The sequence below is a fragment of the Puntigrus tetrazona genome, chromosome 1 (assembly GCF_018831695.1).
Source record: "Puntigrus tetrazona isolate hp1 chromosome 1, ASM1883169v1, whole genome shotgun sequence".
NCBI lineage: Eukaryota > Metazoa > Chordata > Actinopteri > Cypriniformes > Cyprinidae > Puntigrus > Puntigrus tetrazona.
Genome location: NC_056699.1, coordinates 12,435,828 through 12,457,852, shown reverse-complemented (window position 1 = coordinate 12,457,852; position 22,025 = coordinate 12,435,828). Strand labels below are relative to the sequence as shown.

At 37.8% G+C, this 22,025-nt stretch overlaps 1 protein-coding gene, 1 long non-coding RNA gene and 1 pseudogene across 2 annotated transcripts; 2 read left to right on the top strand and 1 right to left on the bottom strand.

The window, feature by feature from the left end:
* Positions 1-8,565: 8,565 nt before the first annotated feature.
* LOC122348356 lies at positions 8,566-16,583 on the bottom strand (annotated as a pseudogene).
* LOC122348535 lies at positions 13,970-15,362 on the top strand. The gene is made up of 3 exons (XR_006251338.1): positions 13,970-14,383; positions 14,492-14,645; positions 14,930-15,362. It is a non-coding gene; the product is annotated as an uncharacterized LOC122348535 (long non-coding RNA).
* An 824-nt stretch (positions 16,584-17,407) lies between the features above and the next one.
* Positions 17,408-20,031, top strand: LOC122342847. The gene is made up of 3 exons (XM_043236985.1): positions 17,408-17,861; positions 18,075-18,499; positions 19,978-20,031. Exons 1-3 carry the CDS (start codon positions 17,453-17,455, stop codon positions 20,029-20,031), a joined length of 888 nt encoding a protein of 295 aa, XP_043092920.1. The 5' UTR covers positions 17,408-17,452.
* Positions 20,032-22,025: the final 1,994 nt, after the last annotated feature.

The following is a 22,025-nucleotide window of genomic DNA, read 5'->3' as shown; positions in this document are numbered from 1 at the left end:
CAGAACCCTGCTGGATGTTGTGACATCGCGAGTTACTCGTCGCGAGTAAAGTTTTCAGCGAAACATCGTCCGTAACGCCTCGTGGTTTTTCCCCCTGCTTTTCGGGGCGTTACAAAGACACCTCATGTAACAGAAAATAAAATGCATCTTTATTTAAAAGGAAGTAATAAAGAAAGCGCTGTTTTAAATTCGCATTATTTGAATTTCAGTTGGTTTCCTGACCAATGCGTCCGCAGCGCTGGTGCTGAGCAACAAGAGAAAAGTTTGCATTTGTTTATACGTTTGGATTGATACGATCTCATGACTTATTGGACTGTAATCTACAATAAGTAGCTATTCAAAGTCTTTTCACGATCTACAGAGATAGTGTTTTGACTGTTCTACCGGACATCATGTCATTTACTTCATCCGGTCAAAATGTCACAACGACCCTCACAGGCCCAAGCGACACATTCTCCGCTGAGTTGGAACTTACGCCCAACAGCTTTGAATCGGACTCGAGAAGGCATGCTTTGACATCATGCATTGCATAAAATGAGCTGCAGCCGCATGGTTCATACAGGACAGAGGATGTGTGGCGGTTTTTAGGATTGCTGAGCGTTGGCATCCTCTTGTGAAAAGCCAAATCGTCCACCAGTCCTCCGATGTCAGCGCATCCCTCATACATCCTGCAATTCTCTACGGCTTAGCAGGGCGCTAAAAGCATGGATTTCTGTAGTGACCACGAAGTGTCTTCTATCTGAGTCTACATCTAGGGTATCACCTGCAGACTCTGTGGATGTAGTACAGGTAACACTGAAATGTGGACCTGCACTACAGTATAAGAAGTATCTAGAAGCACTATAAGTATAAAGTTCCCAAGTCTCTGTCTCATATTTAAGATTCCTTTACATTTGTTGTATATTTTGCATAAGCAATTTTAGACCAATAGATGTAATACTCCACCGAGTTTATACTATTAAATGTAAAGTCCAGAAGTAGATATTCTTACGTTTTAGTTTTTTGAAAACCATGTATCAGTCTAGGGAAGAAAGTGAAGAACAGGATCTGCTCATTCTTCAAAGAGAGGACATGGAATGCTATAAAAAAGCGATCGCCTCGTTCAGTTGTGAAACACTGACAGAGCCGTTCACGCCTCCGTCACATGACACAGATCTAGACGGTGCAGCTTCATCACGTCTTGCGGATCCTAGGCTGGCTGAATGGAGCTTTGACAGTGCCAACAACCCCTTTGAAGGAGGGCGTGACAATAGCCTGGAACTGTTAAGCATTAGCAGTGAGGAGGCGAAGTTGGTCTCGGCAGAGTGGCCCTGCTAGAGAAGAGTGCGCATGTTCTGATCGTGAGAGAGGCGTGCGCAAGCAGAGTCTTCCCTGAGCCTGAAGGAGCCGAGTGGCCAGTGGCGCCTTCTGTGGAGAACAGCACAGGTAAGAACGAAAGTACAGTAAAACCTGGGACATTTGTGTAGATAGTAAATACCAGCACAGTGCACTGGCATATGCAAATGATTCAGTCTTTTTGAATGATTTTTAGAAAACACACGCGGTTTGAGAAAAGGATGAAGAAAGGGATTTCTTCAGTCTTTAAGAAAGCATGGAAGCCCTTAAAGTGGCCCTCCTTCTGCTGCTGCCGCGGGACCAGAGTTGAGCCATTTGTGCCTCTACAAGAGAACTTCGGGCGAATCCAGAGCCAGCTGATCCCAAACCACACTTTGTTGAGAGCCCTTTGGTTTTCAATGATTTATTGAAATGTATGCATTTGAATTACACTGTATAATTTCATTAAGAATGTTTAAGCTAGTATTTGTGAAATAATCTCTAGTTTATTGCTATTATAATTGTACAAAAGCATTTCATTTAAATGGCTGATGATGTTTAAAATGTTTTTATTTAATAAAATGTACATATAAAAATAATATCTCTCTTTGTCTCTTACTTTTGGCTGCTCCAAAAGGTGAAATGCATCTCAGAAATGTTGAAGCTTAAATGTAAAGTCTGAATTTAAAAAAAGAAGTATAGGCCTAAATATCAATATATTGAGATGAGATTCATTGACGTTTATTTTAGAAAAATCATTATAATTTATTTAAAATGCAACTTCACCTAAATAGTATAAGATGCAGTCCTTTTTGTGACAGGAAATAAAATAAAATTGAATTTCACTGAAATTTGCAATCATAATTTCCACAATAAAGAAAAAGGTTATGGATGATAGTGTGAGTTAAAAAAATACTCGCTCCTATGTCACTTCTGGGGGTTATCGCATGTCCTCTAAAGCTGATCGATTTCATGTGATAACCCCTGAAGACTCATAGGTTATGAGGAAGAGCCAGGATGAATTAAAGAAAAAAACCCCTGAAATATGGTGCATATTTACTTTTTGGGTGAACTATTCCTTTAACAGAATCTGCTGCGCATTATTATCAATCAATCAATCATTTTTATTTATATAGCGCTTTTAACAACACAGGTTGCATCAAAGCACTGTACAGTATAATGACAAGGGATGTATAATGACGAAAGTGACCAATTTCTTATTAAATGCAGAGACGGGTCTCTGTAGTCAATTTAACGATAATCACTAGAAGTTAAGTGTCCCCAACCAAGCAAGCCAGAGGCGACAGCGGCAAGGAAACAAAACCCCATGCATACAGAATGGAGAAAAAAAACCTTGGGAGAAACCAGACTCAGTTGGGGTCAGTTCTCCTCTGACCGGACGCCCAGCACTTAACTTCCAGTTCAATTTTAAGCGCTGCTGTGTCAGGTAGTGTAAATGACTTTGTGTGTGTGTGTGTGTGTGTGTGTGTGTGTGTGCATCAGGATCTGGTGATCTGTCGACGAGCGCATCTAGGTGTTCTGGTCTCTGATGAACATAATCTCTGGTGCTGATCCACCATCTAGTCTGGATACAAACTGTGAAAACAGATTGAGAAAGAAACAGGACTAATATTAGCGTAGATGCCATTCTTTTTACGATGTCACAAGTACATCGTATTTTAGGAAATAGTGTTCCCGGTTCCAGCAAATCTAAGTAATGCAGCCTAAAAATCCTTTAACGGTTTGAATAATAAAAGGTGTGTTGGTGTGTTATGTGTAGGCTAAGTTAAAAAGATGTGTCTTTAATCTAGATTTAAACTGGCAGAGTGTGTCTGCTTCCCGAACACAGTTAGGGAGATTGTTCCAGAGTTTAGGTGCTAGATAGGAAAATGATCTGCCGCCCGCAGTTGATTTTGATATTCTAGGTATTATCAAATGGCCAGAGTTTTGAGAACATGGCGGACGTGCAGGACTATAATGTGATAAGAGCTCGCTCAAGTATTGAGGAGCTAAACCATTCAGGGCTTTATAGGTAATTAATAAGATTTTAAAATCTATTCGATGTTTGATAGGGAGCCAGTGCAGTGTTGACAGAACCGGGCTAATATGATCATACTTCCTAGTTCTAGTAAGGACTCTGGCTGCTGCGTTTTGGACTAGCTGAAGTTTGTTTATTAAGCGTGCAGAACAACCACCCAATAAAGCATTGCAATAATCTAACCTTGAGGTCATAAACGCATGAATTAATATCTCTGCATTAGAGGTTGAAAGCATAGGTCGTAATTTAGATATATTTTTAAGATGGAAAAACGCAGTTTTACAGATGCTAGAAACATGATTTTCAAAGGAAAGATTGCGGTCAAACAGCACACCTAGGTTCCTAACTGATGATGAAGAATTAACAGAGCAGCCATCAAGTGATAGGCTGTGTTCTAGATTATTATATGTGGGTTTTTAGGTCCAATTATTAGCACCTCTGTTTTTCAGAGAATTTAACATTAAGAAGTTACTCATCATCCAGCTTTTTATATCGACTATGCATTCTGTTAGATTATCAATTTGGTGTGTATCACCAGGCTGCGCTGAAATATAGAGCTGAGTATCATCAGCATAGCAGTGAAAGCTAACACCATGACTCCTGATAATGTCTCCCAGAGGTAACATGTACAGGTTGAAAAGTAACGTCCTAGCACTGAGCCTTGAGGAACTCCATATTTCACTTTTGATCGATATGATACCTCCTCATTTAATGCCACAAACTGATAGCGGTCAGATAGATATGATGTAAGCCATGCTAAGGCGCTTCCTCTAATGCCAACATAGTTTTCTAGTCTATCCAAGAGAATGTTGTGATCGATAGTATCGAATGCTGCGCTAAGATCTAATAGCACTAATAACGAGATAAAACCACGGTCAGATGATAGAAGCAGGTCATTAGTAACTCTAATGAGAGCAGTCTCAGTACTATGGTACGGTCTAAAACCTGATTGGAAATCCTCACAGACACCATTTTTTCTAAAAGGAATACAGTTGTGAGGATACTACCTTTCTAGTATCTTTGACAGAAAGGGAGATTAGAGATTGGTCTGTAATTTACTAAGTCTTTGGGATCAAGATGTGGTTTCTTAATAAGAGGTTTAACTACAGCCAGTTTAAAGGTTTTGGGAACATAACCTAATGACAATGATGAATTAATAATGTTCAAAAATAGGATCTATGACTTCTGGAAGCAGATCTTTTAATAGTTGAGATGGAATAGGGTCTAACATACATGTTGCTGGTTTAGATGATTTAACAAGTTTGTACAAGTCTTCTTCTCCTATAATAGAGAAAGAGTGTAATTTTTTCCTTAGGGGTTCTAAAGCTCACTATCTGATGTGAAACTGTAGTTGTGGCTGCATAGTTACAATTTTATCTCTGATGGTATCAATCTTAGAAGTAAAGAAATTCATGAACTCATTGCAGCTATACTCTTGGGGCATATTAGCACCTGCTGATGCTTTATTTTTGTTAATTTAGTCACTGTACTGAATAAATACCGGGGTTGTGTTTGTTTTCTTCTAAAAGGGATGAAAAATAATCAGATCTTGCTATTTTTAATGCTTTTCTGTATGACAGCATACTCTCCGCCAGGCAATACGAAATACTTCTAATTTGTTTTTTCTCCACCTGCGCTCCATTTTCCGGGCTGCTCTCTTTAGGGGTGCGTGTGTTGTCATTATACCAAGGAGTCAGATTGTTTTCTTTTATCTTTTTAAGTGCAAAGGAGCAACTGTATCTAAAGTGCTAGAAAAAGAGAGTGCATAGTTTCTGTTACATCATCAAGTTTTTGCATCGTATTGGATGAACTAAGGAATTGAGATAAGTCAGGAAGGTTATTTCAAAGCTTTCTTTTGTGGTGAAGTGATGGTTCTACCATACTTGTAATAAGGTGCAGAGTTTACAGGTTTAGCTATACAGAGTTCACACAAGACTAGATAGTGATCTGAAATGTCATCACTTTGCTGCAGTACTTCAACCATTTTAACATCTATTCCATGTGACTGACCCATGTGTATTATTTATAAAGATCAAAATTTATCAGACAAGAGTTATAGATCAGGTCTGTCCGCTTGGTACAAATGTTATTTTTAAATTATCAAGAACAAAGGACTGGAGTTTTTTTTTTTTTTTTTTTTTTTTTTAAGTACTTTTTCAAAGAATGGGACAAAATCCACACACAGATCACACCTATGTGGAAAATTAAAGATTGTAATTAATGTACCTTTTGGAACTGAAAAAGAGTGAAATACTGGAAGATGGCAAGATGCACTCGAGTCCGTGATAAAGAGAGAGTTTCAGAAATTACCCACTCATTGGGCAGTGAGTGTCATCTCATTTTACATGCGAGTAAAGCTGTAGACAGTTGGCATTGTACTTAAAAGAAAAATACATGAGCATTTTTAATATTGAAAAATATTTGTGCATGAACACTAGCACACACCCATTACACAAGTACACTAGTGTTCTTTTTGTGTGATTCCTCTGTTTCTGGTTTGCAGGTAGTTTATGTGGTTTTGAGTATTGTAAATCACAGTACTTTGCTGGATATCTGATGAGCACACTACTGAGTGCACTGCAGCACTGCAGGGCATCGACTCCAGACTGTGATCCTACTGGGAAAAGTTGCACTCTGGGTGATGGTTTTTGCATATGATAGATTTGTCCAGCATCACCATGGCACAGTGAGACGGAGAGGTTATCTGGACTTCTACAGACTGACCATAGAGAATAAAAAACCTTCCACTGCTCATTCACTCTGCAGGTGAAAATATGTTTCGCATTATGTTAACATTCCACTCCTGGTCATTAAGTGAAAAAGTTGCTCATGCTAATCAAGTACTCTTTCAGTCACATGTTAAATGCTTGTTAGGGTTCACAACTGACCACTAGATGGCAGCAGAAAAGCTATTATTGAATGTGAGGGACCGAGAAGTCAAAGACGAGGAACACCAGCAGTCACCAGAAAAAAAGAACTTTAATTAAACTCAAAGAAGTACCTTTACAAAAACAAACCAGGCAGACAGAGACAGACCAACAACAACAACAACAACAACAAAAAAAGCCACCAAAATGGACAACACAACAGCTTATAAAGAGAAAGATGGGCCCATTACAAATTAAAAGAAACACTAAATCATCCCCAGAGAACCTAACCCATAACCAAACAACATAAATAGACAACCAAATATAATTAATAAAATCAGCTACTTTTCCTTTCTTGCCCCCGACCATCTCTCTGAATGGTATGTCCAGGAGAACCATTCCCCCTTAAATTCCCAGTTTCCACCGGACTCTTAATTTTAAATCACACCAGGAAGCTGCAGTACTTGGGCCTGACAATCGTCACCACACACCGCCCGGTAAACTTAAGCCAAAATAGAAACAAAGGTAAATAACAGATACAAAGCAACTAATTTGTGTGCACTCCAAATCAGCAACGATGTATGTTATAAATAAAACCTATGGAAAATAAGATTATAAACCGTGTATGCTTGTGATTAACAAATGCAACTGACAAACAGTTAAACTAAAACCATAAATAAACATGATTTACAAACTGTGTGTGTGTGTGTGTGTGTAAAAGGTGATACAGGTATATTACCACTCATGTGTGGCCACCACTGGCCGTCACATTGACACTGAACATACACTGCCTGTTCACCACCTCGATTTAACGAAGCAAACAGGTGATATGATCTGGCATCGCTGCAGCTGCTCAGGTCTAGGTTCAACAATGTTATGTTATTCCATACATTTTTTTTCTTCCCTGATTGCATGGGCATATTCCAAGATAAAAATGCCAGGATTTATCAGGCTCAAATTGTGAAAGAAGGGTTCAGAGAGCATTAGATGTGATTTTTCACACATGGATTGGCCACCACAGAGTCCATACTTTAACTCCGATGAGAATCTTTGGGATGTACTCTAGAAGACTATGTGAACAGTTCAACTCTCCGTCATCAATATATAATCTTGGCGAAAAATGTATGCAACTCTGGATGGGAACAAATGTTACGACATTGCAGAAGCTTATCAGAACAATCAAAGCTAAAGACAGTCCAAAGAAATATAAGTGTGTGTGTGTGTGTGAGCCTTTTTTTTTTTTTTTTTTTTTTTTTGCACAGGCAGTATACATTGATCATGAAATGTACACTGCCTGTACATTTCAATGCTTTTGTTATGAATAAAAGAAAAATAATTATTATAATTTTATAACGTGGTAACATTTACAATTTAATTCCACTTATTTTTACTTGATGTTTTCTACACACGTGGGTGAGTTAGACACATATATGAAGTATAAGAGATATACATTACCATAAACGAATAAGGCCACAATTTGTATTTCGTCTATCTATCATGTTTTTGGATGTTCTAAACTTACCGATAAGCGCATCCTGCCCCGTTTCTTTGTCTAACTTCCACGAGCAGGTCGCCGCCATTGTTGTCTTTTCTTCGGCTGATATTCACACGCAGACCTGCTCGTACAGCGACATCCAGCGGCTGAGAAAACTTTCTACTTTGAGCTGATTGGAAGATTGCTTTCTTAATAGAGCATTATCGCCATCTACTGTGTAGTATCAAATAGTATTTGGGGGCTTGTTCATTTTTTACGTGGTATATGGGTCTAAAATGGACCAAGTTTGCCACAATGTAACGGTTCTGTTCAAATGGAAATATATTTGGTTTGGTTTGATATATATTTCATTCCATTCAGTAGTTTATGTAACACAGGTGGCTCTTTCGGGAGTGTGTGTGTGTGAGCGTCGGGGAAAATAATAGTGTATTCCATTCATTTAACTTTTCACAATAATGTGTCATTTTTACTCACTTTATGGTATTCGCTTTTTTGGTTTTAAATTAAAGTGCTTGAAAAGGTACAATGACGTTTGACAACACATTTTACTTCATGCCAAATGTTTAATTTAAAGACATTAACATTCAAATTGAAGTTTTCTTTTTAGTAGGTTAAAATTTAACACTGCATCAAATCCCTCTTTAAAAAGGGGTCAAAGGTACAATCGAGATCAAAGTGTATTGTAATGTTCTACTCAAGCTAATAAGTATTGTGCTTCCAAATTAATCCATCTATGTATATAAAATCTAATACACTTTACACACTTGTAATATCCAAAGTCATATAATCTAAAATAATTTATGGAAATAAATTATCTTTGAACATTTTGAAAATACAGTTTGCTAGAAACAGAATTTAAGAACATATACTTTACAGTTTAATGCATAGAAAGAAAAGAAAGAAATAAAGAACTTCAGGTATTGCACTAGTTTGTTAATAATGACATTCTCCATCCAGGGACTTTTAGGTTACAAGGCCATCATTCACACTCGATCACTGCCTGGAGCAGAAGCTCATCGGGTACCTCTTCAGTGGCCCTTTCTACTTCCTGCAGAGCTTCCAGATAAGCAGGGTCATCCGGCCACTCTCCCCAGTCCTCAGCTTTCTCAGCCTGAGGAGCCGAGGAATCAGTCCTGGGTACAGAAGTCTGGGCAAGCTCGATGTTCCCCAGTTCATCCGTTAAATACGCCTGATCCTCCTCATCCTGCGCAATTCAACACACAAATATACATTCAAACTTATGTATGGTTACGTAAATTACAGGTGATTCTCCAGAAGAACTAAATCCAGCCTGACCTCCATCAGCAGGTGGCTCATGCAGACTTCTTGAGGCAGTGGGAAGCCTGTTAAACCATAGAAATGCCATAATATTACAATCTAACCCAAATCCATGTAACATCATTCCCTACACAAGTTCCCTATCTAGTTAACAAACAAACAACACTGCCCTCATCAGATCTGAAAGTAATGTCATCTATAGCAAAGAAACTGTCACCTCTACTGGCAGGACAAGCTAAAGTAGTTTAACTATATAGTAGCTAGAAAGTAAAAGGTTTATTACTGGAGGATCTGTAGTTCTGTCTTCTGCACTCAGGGTCATGACATCTCTGATACCACACTTCTTCTTTGAGATCCACCACAATTCTATGAAAAATAAGAAAGAACGAGCATTACTGTAATTGTTACAGACCCTCAAACAGACGATATTAATCAATGCAAGTCGCAGCCGTGAAGACCCACATGATGTTGTTGCTCTTGTGGCGCTTCACGTTGTGGCACCAGCGAATTTCTCGATATCATAAACCAACAGCTGTTCAGACGCAAAGTAGTTCCATCTCCGGATGCCTGTTTGGGTTAAACGTGACATTCAGTTAACAAAGTATTCAGTTGAAATAATTCCTTTTGAGAAAAAGGCGGTTTTGCTTAAAATTCAGTAGAAAGAAACTAAAAGTACAATGAAAGCATGGCACCATTTTGTTACAGTTGCTTACTTCCTTGAATGCCGTCTTTGCACAAGAGTGTCAGCACGATTCATCCACCTCTTTAAAAGAAGATAGCTTCTGTTCACCCAACAGATCTATACGGAAGGACAGAGCGAGAAGTGTCTACTTGTAGTTAACTGTCAATGATGTGAATAGTAAAGCATGACATTCAGGCAGGGTGGGAAATGATCCTAATAGGGCTGGTGAATGTTCAGTTTCATACATATAAAGGCACATTTTAAGTTAAGCACATTGCAGCATTGAGATGGTTAATTCTGTTCTTAGAAACCACTGCTAGCACTTGGTGATGTTAAGTTGTATTTCTCATTACCAGAGCTATGTGGCTCTCTCTGAGGGGACAGACACTGAGATCCTGCTGTACTCTTCTGTGGCATATCATAAGTCAAAATCCTCTGTCCTGTGAAACTAATTCAAAACAGCCATGTGTGTTAGTGTGTGTGTTAGTGTGTGTGTGTGTGTGAAACTCGATATTCTAAAACAATGGCACAATCAGAAAAAAGTTGACCCAACCGTAGTGTGGACAACACACCTGATATTGGTGATTAAGGAAGTTAAAAATATGCATTCTTCTTTTGTGGTGTGCTTGGAGGCTTTGGGACAAACTTGTTGTCTTCTGCCACACAAAAGGCAGCATTCTTTCCAAGTTTGGAGGACTTGTAGAGACGGAAGTTTCTGTTCTTGGTGTAGACCCCTTCAAAGGAGGAAAGAGTTACTTTTAATCTCGTCCCTTACCTTCACTTGCAGTACAATTTAAATCATAAGAACATATTTAAAAAACTACATTCTGATAATAAAAATTTAAATAAAATGTCATCAATACATTTTAAAAACAGTCAAGTACACTGTATAATAATGTTTAATATTTTATTTTAAATAATATTTTATATTTTAATAAACATGATTTATGTCTTCATTTAAAGAAGTACACTCACATTGATGTTAACTAACATACTAAAGCACACACAAAGTACTTGATTATAATTTTAACAGTTGTGTTATTTAAAATTACAAAGTAAATATAGATTAAATGTACAAAATTCATCATTATAAATGTAAATGAAATTACAAATATATTTAAATACGCAACATATTATAATTTATTAAACATATTGCAGATGACCATAAATTAAATATACTTTAACCATATTTCAAAGATAACAGTAATAGTAATTTTGAATTTAAAAGGTAGTCAAGTAACTAATTTAAAAAAATGTAAGTTTTATAAAAGTAATTTTAATTTCAAAAGCATTTATTTAATTGTAAATAAAATGCAATTACATATCAGAAAACATTACATTCTGCTAACACTCCATGCTTTTATTTACATTATATATTATTAATATATTATTTATTTAATAAGTACACTTATTCATTTCATCAACAGCAAAGAATTTGCAGTGAACAGTAGTCCTTTAAAGTCAAGTGTTTCATTGAAATAATCGATTTTATAAGACTTTTTAAAAATGAAAAAACTTTTAATTCCTACCCAGGTCAACAAAAAGTTGTTCTTGTCCATTTTTGCTCTTCACTATCAGAAAGTCAAGATCCTTCTCTTCATACTTTCTTCTCTTGGCCTGTGATCCATCCACATCAGCTCTGTTCTCTCTTGGACAAACTTCTGTTGTGGGTGCCTCTGGTTTGCTTTAAAACAAATTAAACCAATATGATATTATATCAGAAACAGAAGGATGTATGAAGGTAGAACACTGCGGAAATATAAAAGATTTGTCTGTGAGAAACAGATAAAATTTTGGTTACATCTTCCACTGTCTGTCATCTCACCTTTTCTGAAGGCTTTTTAGAGCAGGATGTAGGATATCATGAATAAATCGACCTGCAAACACACACATCACTATCACAGACCGTAACAAATATATATATATATATATATGCATCAACCACCACGTAATCACTTTTAGTAAATGTTGAAGATATGACTTTGACTCACCAACATGAGAGTTGTCTTTGAATGCAGCACTGGGAAGCATGAAGATAAGATGACGACTAAACTTCTCAGTGGTGCTGGAGTCTAGATTAAGGACATCTTTTGCAGAGCAGCGTAGACCGTAAACCTCCTCAAGCTTCTCACACACATACTGTTATTGCATACGGGGGAAAGTTATTGTAATTGATGAATAAATGTATTTGGAGCTATTTTAAGCTTTTTTTGTATAACACACTATTCAAAAGCTTTAATAAGGTCAATAAGAATTTGTTCTTTTGGAAAGATCTTTTGAGCTCAGCAAGGCTGCATTTACTTGGTTAAAAATACACTGTAGAGAGTAATATTGTGAATAATTATTACAATTTAAAGTATGTTTAAGTAACTTAATAAAATGTATTCATGCAATAGCAAAGCTTTATTTTTAGCAGCCGCTATTCCAATTTTCAGTGTCACACGATTGCCACGATGCAGATTTGGTGCTCAGTAACAATTTTCCTTATTATATATGTTGAAAGCAGTGGTGCTGTTTTTTTTTTGTGTGGAAAAATTATACATTTTTAAAAATATATGTCTTGAATTTGATATTTAGCATAAATGTAATAAAAATTAACAAATAATTTAATTATTTTATTTTAATCACATTTGTTTTATAATGAATATATTTAATTTTAATTATATTTATTTAAAAATTAAATAACACATCTGTTTGCAATCATTTGTAATTTATTGTGATTTATCTTTTGTAACATTGTAAATGTCTTTAATATTTGTTTACTTCCATATGTTCTTGCTAAATACAAATACAAATATTTAAACAAATCGTACTGACCCCAAATGACTGAAGTAGTGTACACTTACTTGAATTAGTTTTGTCACCATCATCTTGCCGTCCAGGTGCGTGTTGGAGGCTTTGTCGAACTCTAAGTCAAAGTAGAGTTTGCAGACGGCCCCTTCCAGAATGACCTCATAACAGTGCATCAGAGACTGTCTGTGAGTGCTGAGGAGACAAAGATCTCTCATTCACCTACAGCTATGCCTTTAAGTGCATGCACTTTTTATTAATTAAAAGTACATCACTACTGATTACACTTTTATAAAATTCCTCATCTGTAGCAAATTACTTCCTTTAAATATCTTTCCTAAAACTAATTTATACATATTACGTGTCAGGGGTACCTGTAGTAATGCCAGAGTTCACTGTAGCTGGTCACTAGGAAAATCCTCTGTCCAGCATCACTGCCTTCCTTCTCCAACGAAAATAAATGCACGTCCTGATAAAGACATAATAAGAGCCAAACATAGTGGTAGGTATACTTCATTTAAACAGATATACAGCAGCTTCTGTTAATGTATTTAACCTGTTTAATGTGCTGAGTGAAGGTGATGGCTGCGTTCTGCCGTGGGAAGAGTCTCCAGACAGAGGAGGGCTGCCATGGCCGGGACAGACGGGGCTTGTACGGACAGCTCAGAGGAGAAGACTGAAAAGATGAGGCTCTCTGCTCCACAGACTTCAGCCTGTCCTGCCATTTTTCTCTTGTCATCCTGGCTTGAAAACACTTAAGTATGATTAAATCACACTAATGCTCTGTGATGTGATCAGCAGAGTACAGTAAAGAGCTCAGGAGAACTGAAGTCACCCGTAAACAAATAAAAAAGTCCATCAGCAAACAACATACAGCGGATCATAATAGATTTCTCTAATACTACTTCTCTAATACTCTATATGGATATTTTTAGGCTGTATTATGTATGGTGTGCATATCAATACATTTAGAGACAGACAGACAGACACAGAGAGAGAGAGAGAGAGAGAGAGATACAATTGTACTGATGTCGGATGACATGTTAGTTATGTTACAGTACTTTATAATATATAACGTACAATGTAACGTGAATCTATGGTGTTTATATATTTACCGCCTGTACAAAGAGTACATTTGAATGATGAGTGCTACACCTAGTTTGGTCGCTTACTTGTATTCTTCCTTGTGTAGTCCTTCGTTAATTATTTTTTGTATATTTACAGTCTGAAGCGTTCCCTTTATCATGTATTTTCTCTTTTTGAGGAACGCGCTTCGCTGCACGTCATAAAAATGAAGCGTTGCGCATGCGCCGGATACACCAAGCGCGAAACGGAACTGCTTTGATTCATGAATATTAATAAGCCAACACCCTCCCTCATCGTTGATGACGTTATTTTTTCTTTTTTTTTTGTCTAATTGTTCACATGTTATATTTTTGTAGATGCGTAACATGTGTGCATGTTACGGTACAATATGGTATTGTGTTATAACAGAAAGTTTAATAAAAACGAAATAAAGTATTTACTTAATATTCATGAGCTCCCTGCGTATGTCGCCGAGCATAGCATAGCAGATAAACATTAACTATCCGTTTAAACTTTATAATTCGATTAAAAACAATCGGGTTTACTGTATCACTACATAGTCATACTATATAATACACATATAATCACATCTTGTGTCAACTTAACGAGCAGCCTGCGTCTTTTTGGGGGGCGTTATTAACGAGAGCGACCATATCGTGTTGACTTTTTGACATGTTTCAGCCTGGGTGGATGCAGTGTGGGATTTCGAGTTCACGCACACAGACCCTCTTGACCCAGTTATTGAGGAGGAGATAAAGGAAGGCCCTGATGTTTTCAAAACAATTTACGTGCAGCTTTTGCCCTTCTCCAATGAGGAGGATGACAATACACAGGTATAACGTGATGATACTGTGATTTCTTTGTGCATCTCGCCACAAAATAGTACATCTGATGCAATGATTGTAATTTTTACTTGCTTATGATGTATTTTTTCTCTGCAGAGTGTCTGGGTGGTGTTCGGTGAGAACGGAGTCTCTGCAAAAACTGTCCTTTCCTACTTCATCCTTGGTGCTAAAACCAGAAGTCCCAGTCTTGAACAGAGACTATGTGGTCTACAGGCAGCCTCTCTATACTTGTTGTTGCTAAAAATACCTGGTCAGTTTCTATCTTTTGCATCTAGCTGCAGTGCTGAATTCTGTTCCTAATGCATGGCATGACACAGATTCATTTTGTTTATTTATTTAACACTCATTGGGCAGTGAGTGTCATCTCATTTTTACATGCGAGTAAAGCTGTAGACAGTTGGCATTGTACTTAAAAGAAAAATACATGAGCATTTTTTAATATTGAAAAATATTTGTGCATGAACACTAGCACACACCCATTACACAAGTACACTAGTGTTCTTTTTGTGTGATTCCTCTGTTTCTGGTTTGCAGGTAGTTTATGTGGTTTTGAGTATTGTAAATCACAGTACTTTGCTGGATATCTGATGAGCACACTACTGAGTGCACTGCAGCACTGCAGGGCATCGACTCCAAGACTGTGATCCTACTGGGAAAAGTTGCACTCTGGGTGATGGTTTTTGCATATGATAGATTTGTCCAGCATCACCATGGCACAGTGAGACGGAGAGCTTATCTGGACTTCTACAGACTGACCCGCAGAATAAAAAACCTTCCACTGCTCATTCACTCTGCAGGTGAAAACATATGTTTCGCATTATGTTAACATTCCACTCCTGGTCATTAAGTGAAAAGTTGCTCATGCTAATCGAAGTACTCTTTCAGTCACATGTTAAATGCTTGTTAGGGTTCACAACTGACCACTAGATGGCAGCAGAAAAGCTATTATTGAATGTGAGGGACCGAGAAGTCAAAGAGACGAGGAACACCAGCAGTCACCAGAAAAAAAAAAAAAAAGAACTTTAATTAAACTCAAAGAAGTACCTTTACAAAAACAAACCAGGCAGACAGAGACAGACCAACAACAACAACAAAATGGAAACAAAGGTAAATAACAGATACAAAGCAACTAATTTGTGTGCACTCCAAATCAGCAACGATGTATGTTATAAATGAAACCTATGGAAAATAAGATTATAAACCGTGTATGCTTGTGATTAACAACCGCCGGTGCAACTGACAAACAGTTAAACTAAAACCATAAATAAACATGATTTACAAACTGTGTATGCTTGTGATTAACAAATGTGTGTGTGTGTGTGTGTGTGTGTAAAAGGTGATGCAGGTATATTACCACTCATGTGTGGCCACCACTCGGGTCGTCACATTGACACTGAACATACACTGCCTGTTCACCACCTCGATTTAACGAAGCAAACAGGTGATATGATCTGGCATCGCTGCAGCTGCTCAGGTCTAGGTTCAACAATGTTATGTTATTCCATACATTTTTTTTTTTCCCTGATTGCATGGGCATATTCCAAGATAAAAATGCCAGGATTTATCAGGCTCAAATTGTGAAAGAAGGGTTCAGAGAGCATTAGATGTGATTTTTCACACATGGATTGGCCACCGCAGAGTCCATACTTTAACTCCGATGAGAATCTTTGGGATGTACTCTAGAAGACTATGTGAACAGTTCAACTCTCCCGTCATCAATATATAATCTTGGCGAAAAATGTATGCAACTCTGGATGGGAACAAATGTTACGACATTGCAGAAGCTTATCAGAAGAATCAAAGCTAAAGACAGTCCAAAGAAATATGTGTGTGTGTGTGTGAGCCTTTTTTTTTTTTTTGCACAGGCAGTGTACATTGATCATGAAATGTACACTGCCTGTACATTTCAATGCTTTTGTTATGAATAAAAGAAAAATAATTATTATAATTTTATAACGTGGTAACATTTACAATTTAATTCCACTTATTTTTACTTGATGTTTTCTACACACGTGGGTGAGTTAGACACATATATGAAGTATAAGAGATATACATTACCATAAACGAATAAGGCCACAATTTGTATTTCGTCTATCTATCATGTTTTTGGATGTTCTAAACTTACCGATAAGCGCATCCTGCCCCGTTTCTTTGTCTAACTTCCACGAGCAGGTCGCCGCCATTGTTGTCTTTTTCTTCGGCTGATATTCACACGCAGACCTGCTCGTACAGCGACATCCAGCGGCTGAGAAAACTTTCTACTTTGAGCTGATTGGAAGATTGCTTTCTTAATAGAGCATTATCGCCATCTACTGTGTAGTATCAAATAGTATTTGGGGGCTTGTTCATTTTACGTGGTATGGGTCTAAAATGGACCAAGTTTGCCACGGTAACGGTTCTGTTCAAATGGAAATATATTTGGTTTGGTTTGATATATATTTCATTCCATTCAGTAGTTTATGTAACACAGGTGGCTCTTTCGGGTGTGTGTGTGTGTGTGTGTGTGTGGCGTCGGGAAAATAATAGTGTAGGTGCCGGTTTGATTGGGCAGCGATTGCCAAGTGAAAGCATCCATTCTTCTGGGAGCAACTGATTGGGTGTGGTAATATACCTTTGCGGGGAGTATCGCGAGAACTTCTTCACGCGACTCAGAGCCTGCTGAGGAAGTGTTGTGACATCGCGAGAGTTACTCGTACGAGTAAAAGTTTTCAACGAGAAACATCGTCGTAACACTCGTGGTTATTTCCCCTGCTTTTTCGGGGCGTTACAAAGACACACTCATGTATGAAAATAAAATGCATCTTTATTTAAAGGGCGTAATAAAGCGCTGTTTTAAAATTCGCATTATTTGAATTTCAGTTGGTTTCCACTGACATTCCAATACGTCACAGCGCTTCGGTGCTAGACAACGAGAGAAAGTTTGCATTTGTTTATGCGTTTGGTTGATGCGTTATCTCAAAGCGACTTACATTGGACTGTAATCTACAATAAGTAGCTATTCTCAAAGTCTTTTCACGATCTACAGAGATAGTGTTTTTGACTGTTCTACCGGACATCATGTCATTTACTTCATCCGAGAGTCAAAATGTCCCTGACGACCCTCACAGGCCCAGAAGCGACACATTCTCCGCTGAGTTGGAACTTCGCAACAGCTTTGAATCGGACTCCGAGGAGGCATGCTTTGACATCATGCATTGCATAAAAATGAGCTGCAGCCGCATGTTCATGCAGGACAGAGGATGTAATGACGGTTTGGGATTGCTGAGCGTTGGCGGCATCTCCTCTTGTGAAAGCCAAATCGTCCGCAGTCCTCCGATGTCCAGCGCATCCCTCCATACATCCTGCAATTCTCTAGAAGCAGCAGGGCCTTCAGAAAGCATGGATTTCTGTAGTGACCACGAAGTGTCTTCTATCGAGTCTACATCTCTAGGAGTGTCACCTGCAGACTCTGTGGACAGCAGTACAGGTAACACTGAAATGTGGACCTGCACTACAGTATAAGAAGTATCTAGAAGCACTATAGAGTATAAAGTTCCCAAGTCTCTGTCTCATATTTAAGATTCCTTTACATTGTTGTATATTTTGCATAGAAGCAATTTTAGACCAATGAATGTAATACTCACGGGACATATTTATTAAATGTAAAGTCCAAGTGAATGCTTCTTCGTTTTCGTTTTAGAAAACCATGTCAGTCTAAGGAAGAAAGTGAAGAACAGGATCTGCTCACTCTTCAAGAGGACATGGAATGCTATAAAGCGTCCTTCGTTCAGTTGTGAAACACTGACAGAGCCGTTCACGCCTCCGTCTAATGACACAGATCTAGACGGTGCAGATTCATCACGTCTTGCGGATCCTAGGCTGGCTGAATGGAGCTTTGACAGTGCCAACAACCCCTTTGAAGGAGGACGTGACAATAGCCTGGAACTGTTAAGCATTAGCAGTGACATATCCTCCACTGAGGAACGAAGTTGGTCTCGGCAGAGTGGCCCTGCTAGAGAAGAGTGCGCATGTTCTGATCGTGAGAACACGTACGCAAACAGAGTCTTCCCTGAGCCTGAAGGAGCCGAGTGGCCGAAGTGGCGCCTTCTGTGGAGAACAGCACAGGTAAGAACGAAAGTACAGTAAAACCTGGGACATTTGTGTAGATAGTAAATACCAGCACAGTGCACTGGCATATGCAAATGATTCAGTCTTTTTGAATGATTTTTAGAAAAACACCGCGGTTTGAGGAAAAGGATGAAGAAAGGATTTCTTCAGTCTTTAAGAAAGCATGGAAGCCCTTAAAGTGGCCCTCCTTCTGCTGCTGCCGTGGGACCAGAGTTGAGCCATTTGTGCCTCTACAAGAGAACTCGGAGCCGAATCCAGAGCCAGCTGATCCCAAACCACACTTTGTTGCAGAGCCCTTTGGTTTTCAATGATTTATTGAAATGTATGCATTTGAATTACACTGTCTAATTTCATTAAGAATGTTTAAGCTAGTATTTGTGAAATAATCTCCTAGTTTATTGCTATTATAATTGTACAAAAGCATTTCATTTAAATGGCTGATGATGTTTAAAATGTTTTTATTTAATAAAATGTACATATAAAAATAATATCTCTCTTTGTCTCTTACTTTTGGCTGCTCCAAAAGGTGAAATGCATCTCAGAAATGTTGAAGCTTAAATGTAAAGTCTGAATTTAAAAAAAAGTATAGGCCTAAATATCAATATATTGAGATGAGATTCATTGACGTTTATTTTAGAAAAATCATTATAATTTATTTAAAAATGCAACTTCACCTAAATAGTATAAGATGCAGTCCTTTTTGTGACAGGAAATAAAATAAAATTGAATTTCACTGAAATTTGCAATCATAATTTCCACAATAAAGAAAAAGGTTATGGATGATAGTGTGAGTTAAAAAAAAATACTCGCTCCTATGTCACTTCTGGGGGGTTATCGCATGTCCTCTAAAGCTGATCGATTTCATGTGATAACCCTTGAAGACTCATGGGTTATGAGGAAGAGCCAGGATGAATTAAAGAAAAAAACCCTGAAATATGGTGCATATTTACTTTTTGGGTGAACTATTCCTTTAACAGAATCTGCTGCGCATTATTATTTATAAAGATCAAAATTTATCAGACAAGAGTTATAGATCAGGTCTGTCCGCTTGGTACAAATGTTATTTTTAAATTATCAAGAACAAAAGGACTGGAGTTTTTTTTTTTTTTTTTTTTTTTAAGTACTTTTTCAAAGAATGGGACAAAATCCACACACAGATCCCACCTATGTGGAAAATTAAAGATTGTAATTAATGTACCTTTTGGAACTGAAAAAGTGAAATACTGGAAGATGGCAAGATGCACTCGAGTCCGTGATAAAGAGAGAGTTTCAGAAATTACCCACTCATTGGGCAGTGAGTGTCATCTCATTTTTACATGCGAGTAAAGCTGTAGACAGTTGGCATTGTACTTAAAAGAAAAATACATGAGCATTTTTTAATATTGAAAAATATTTGTGCATGAACACTAGCACACACCCATTACACAAGTACACTAGTGTTCTTTTTGTGTGATTCCTCTGTTTCTGGTTTGCAGGTAGTTTATGTGGTTTTGAGTATTGTAAATCACAGTACTTTGCTGGATATCTGATGAGCACACTACTGAGTGCACTGCAGCACTGCAGGGCATCGACTCCAAGACTGTGATCCTACTGGGAAAAGTTGCACTCTGGGTGATGGTTTTTGCATATGATAGATTTGTCCAGCATCACCATGGCACAGTGAGACGGAGAGCTTATCTGGACTTCTACAGACTGACCCGCAGAATAAAAAAACCTTCCACTGCTCATTCACTCTGCAGGTGAAAATATATGTTTCGCATTATGTTAACATTCCACTCCTGGTCATTAAGTGAAAAAGTTGCTCATGCTAATCGAAGTACTCTTTCAGTCACATGTTAAATGCTTGTTAGGGTTCACAACTGACCACTAGATGGCAGCAGAAAAGCTATTATTGAATGTGAGGGACCGAGAAGTCAAAGACGAGGAACACCAGCAGTCACCAGAAAAAAAGAACTTTAATTAAACTCAAAGAAGTACCTTTACAAAACAAAACCAGGCAGACAGAGACAGACCAACAACAACAACAACAACAACAAAAAAAAAGCCACCAAAATGGACAACACAACAGCTTATAAAGAGAAAGATGGGCCCATTACAAATTAAAAGAAACACTAAATCATCCCCAGAGAACCTAACCCATAACCAAACAACATAAATAGACAACCAAATATAATTAATAAAATCAGCTACTTTTCCTTTCTTGCCCCCCGACCATCTCTCTGAATGGTATGTCCAGGAGAACCATTCCCCTTAAATTCCCAGTTTCCACCCGGACTCTTAATTTTACACACCAGGAAGCTGCAGTACTTGGGCCTGACAATCGTCACCACACACCGCCGGTAAACTTAAGCCAAAATAGAAACAAAGGTAAATAACAGATACAAAGCAACTAATTTGTGTGCACTCCAAATCAGCAACGATGTATGTTATAAATGAAACCGATGGAAAATAAGATTATAAACCGTGTATGCTTGTGATTAACAAATGCAACTGACAAACAGTTAAACTAAAACCATAAATAAACATGATTTACAAACTGTGTTGTGTGTGTGTGTGTGTAAAAGGTGATGCAGGTATATTACCACTCATGTGTGGCCACCACTGGTCGTCACATTGACACTGAACATACACTGCCTGTTCACCACCTCGATTTAACGGCTAGCAAACAGGTGATATGATCTGGCATCGCTGCAGCTGCTCAGGTCTAGGTTCAACAATGTTATGTTATTCCATACATTTTTTTTTCTTCCTGATTGCATGGGCATATTCCAAGATAAAAATGCCAGGATTTATCAGGCTCAAATTGTGAAAGAAGGGTTCAGAGAGCATTAGATGTGATTTTTCACACATGGATTGGCCACCGCAGAGTCCATACTTTAACTCCGATGAGAATCTTTGGGATGTACTCTAGAAGACTATGTGAACAGTTCAACTCTCCCGTCATCAATATATAATCTTGGCGAAAAATGTATGCAACTCTGGATGGGAACAAATGTTACGACATTGCAGAAGCTTATCAGAACAATCAAAGCTAAAGACAGTCCAAAGAAATATGTGTGTGTGTGTGAGCCTTTTTTTTTTTTTTTTTTTTTTTTTTTTTGCACAGGCAGTGTACATTGATCATGAAATGTACACTGCCTGTACATTTCAATGCTTTTGTTATGAATAAAAGAAAAATAATTATTATAATTTTATAACGTGGTAACATTTACAATTTAATTCCACTTATTTTTACTTGATGTTTTCTACACACGTGGGTGAGTTAGACACATATATGAAGTATAAGAGATATACATTACCATAAACGAATAAGGCCACAATTTGTATTTCGTCTATCTATCATGTTTTTGGATAGTCTAAACTTACCGATAAGCGCATCCTGCCCCGTTTCTTTGTCTAACTTCCACGAGCAGGTCGCCGCCATTGTTGTCTTTTCTTCGGCTGATATTCACACGCAGACCTGCTCGTACAGCGACATCCAGCGGCTGAGAAAACTTTCTACTTTGAGCTGATTGGAAGATTG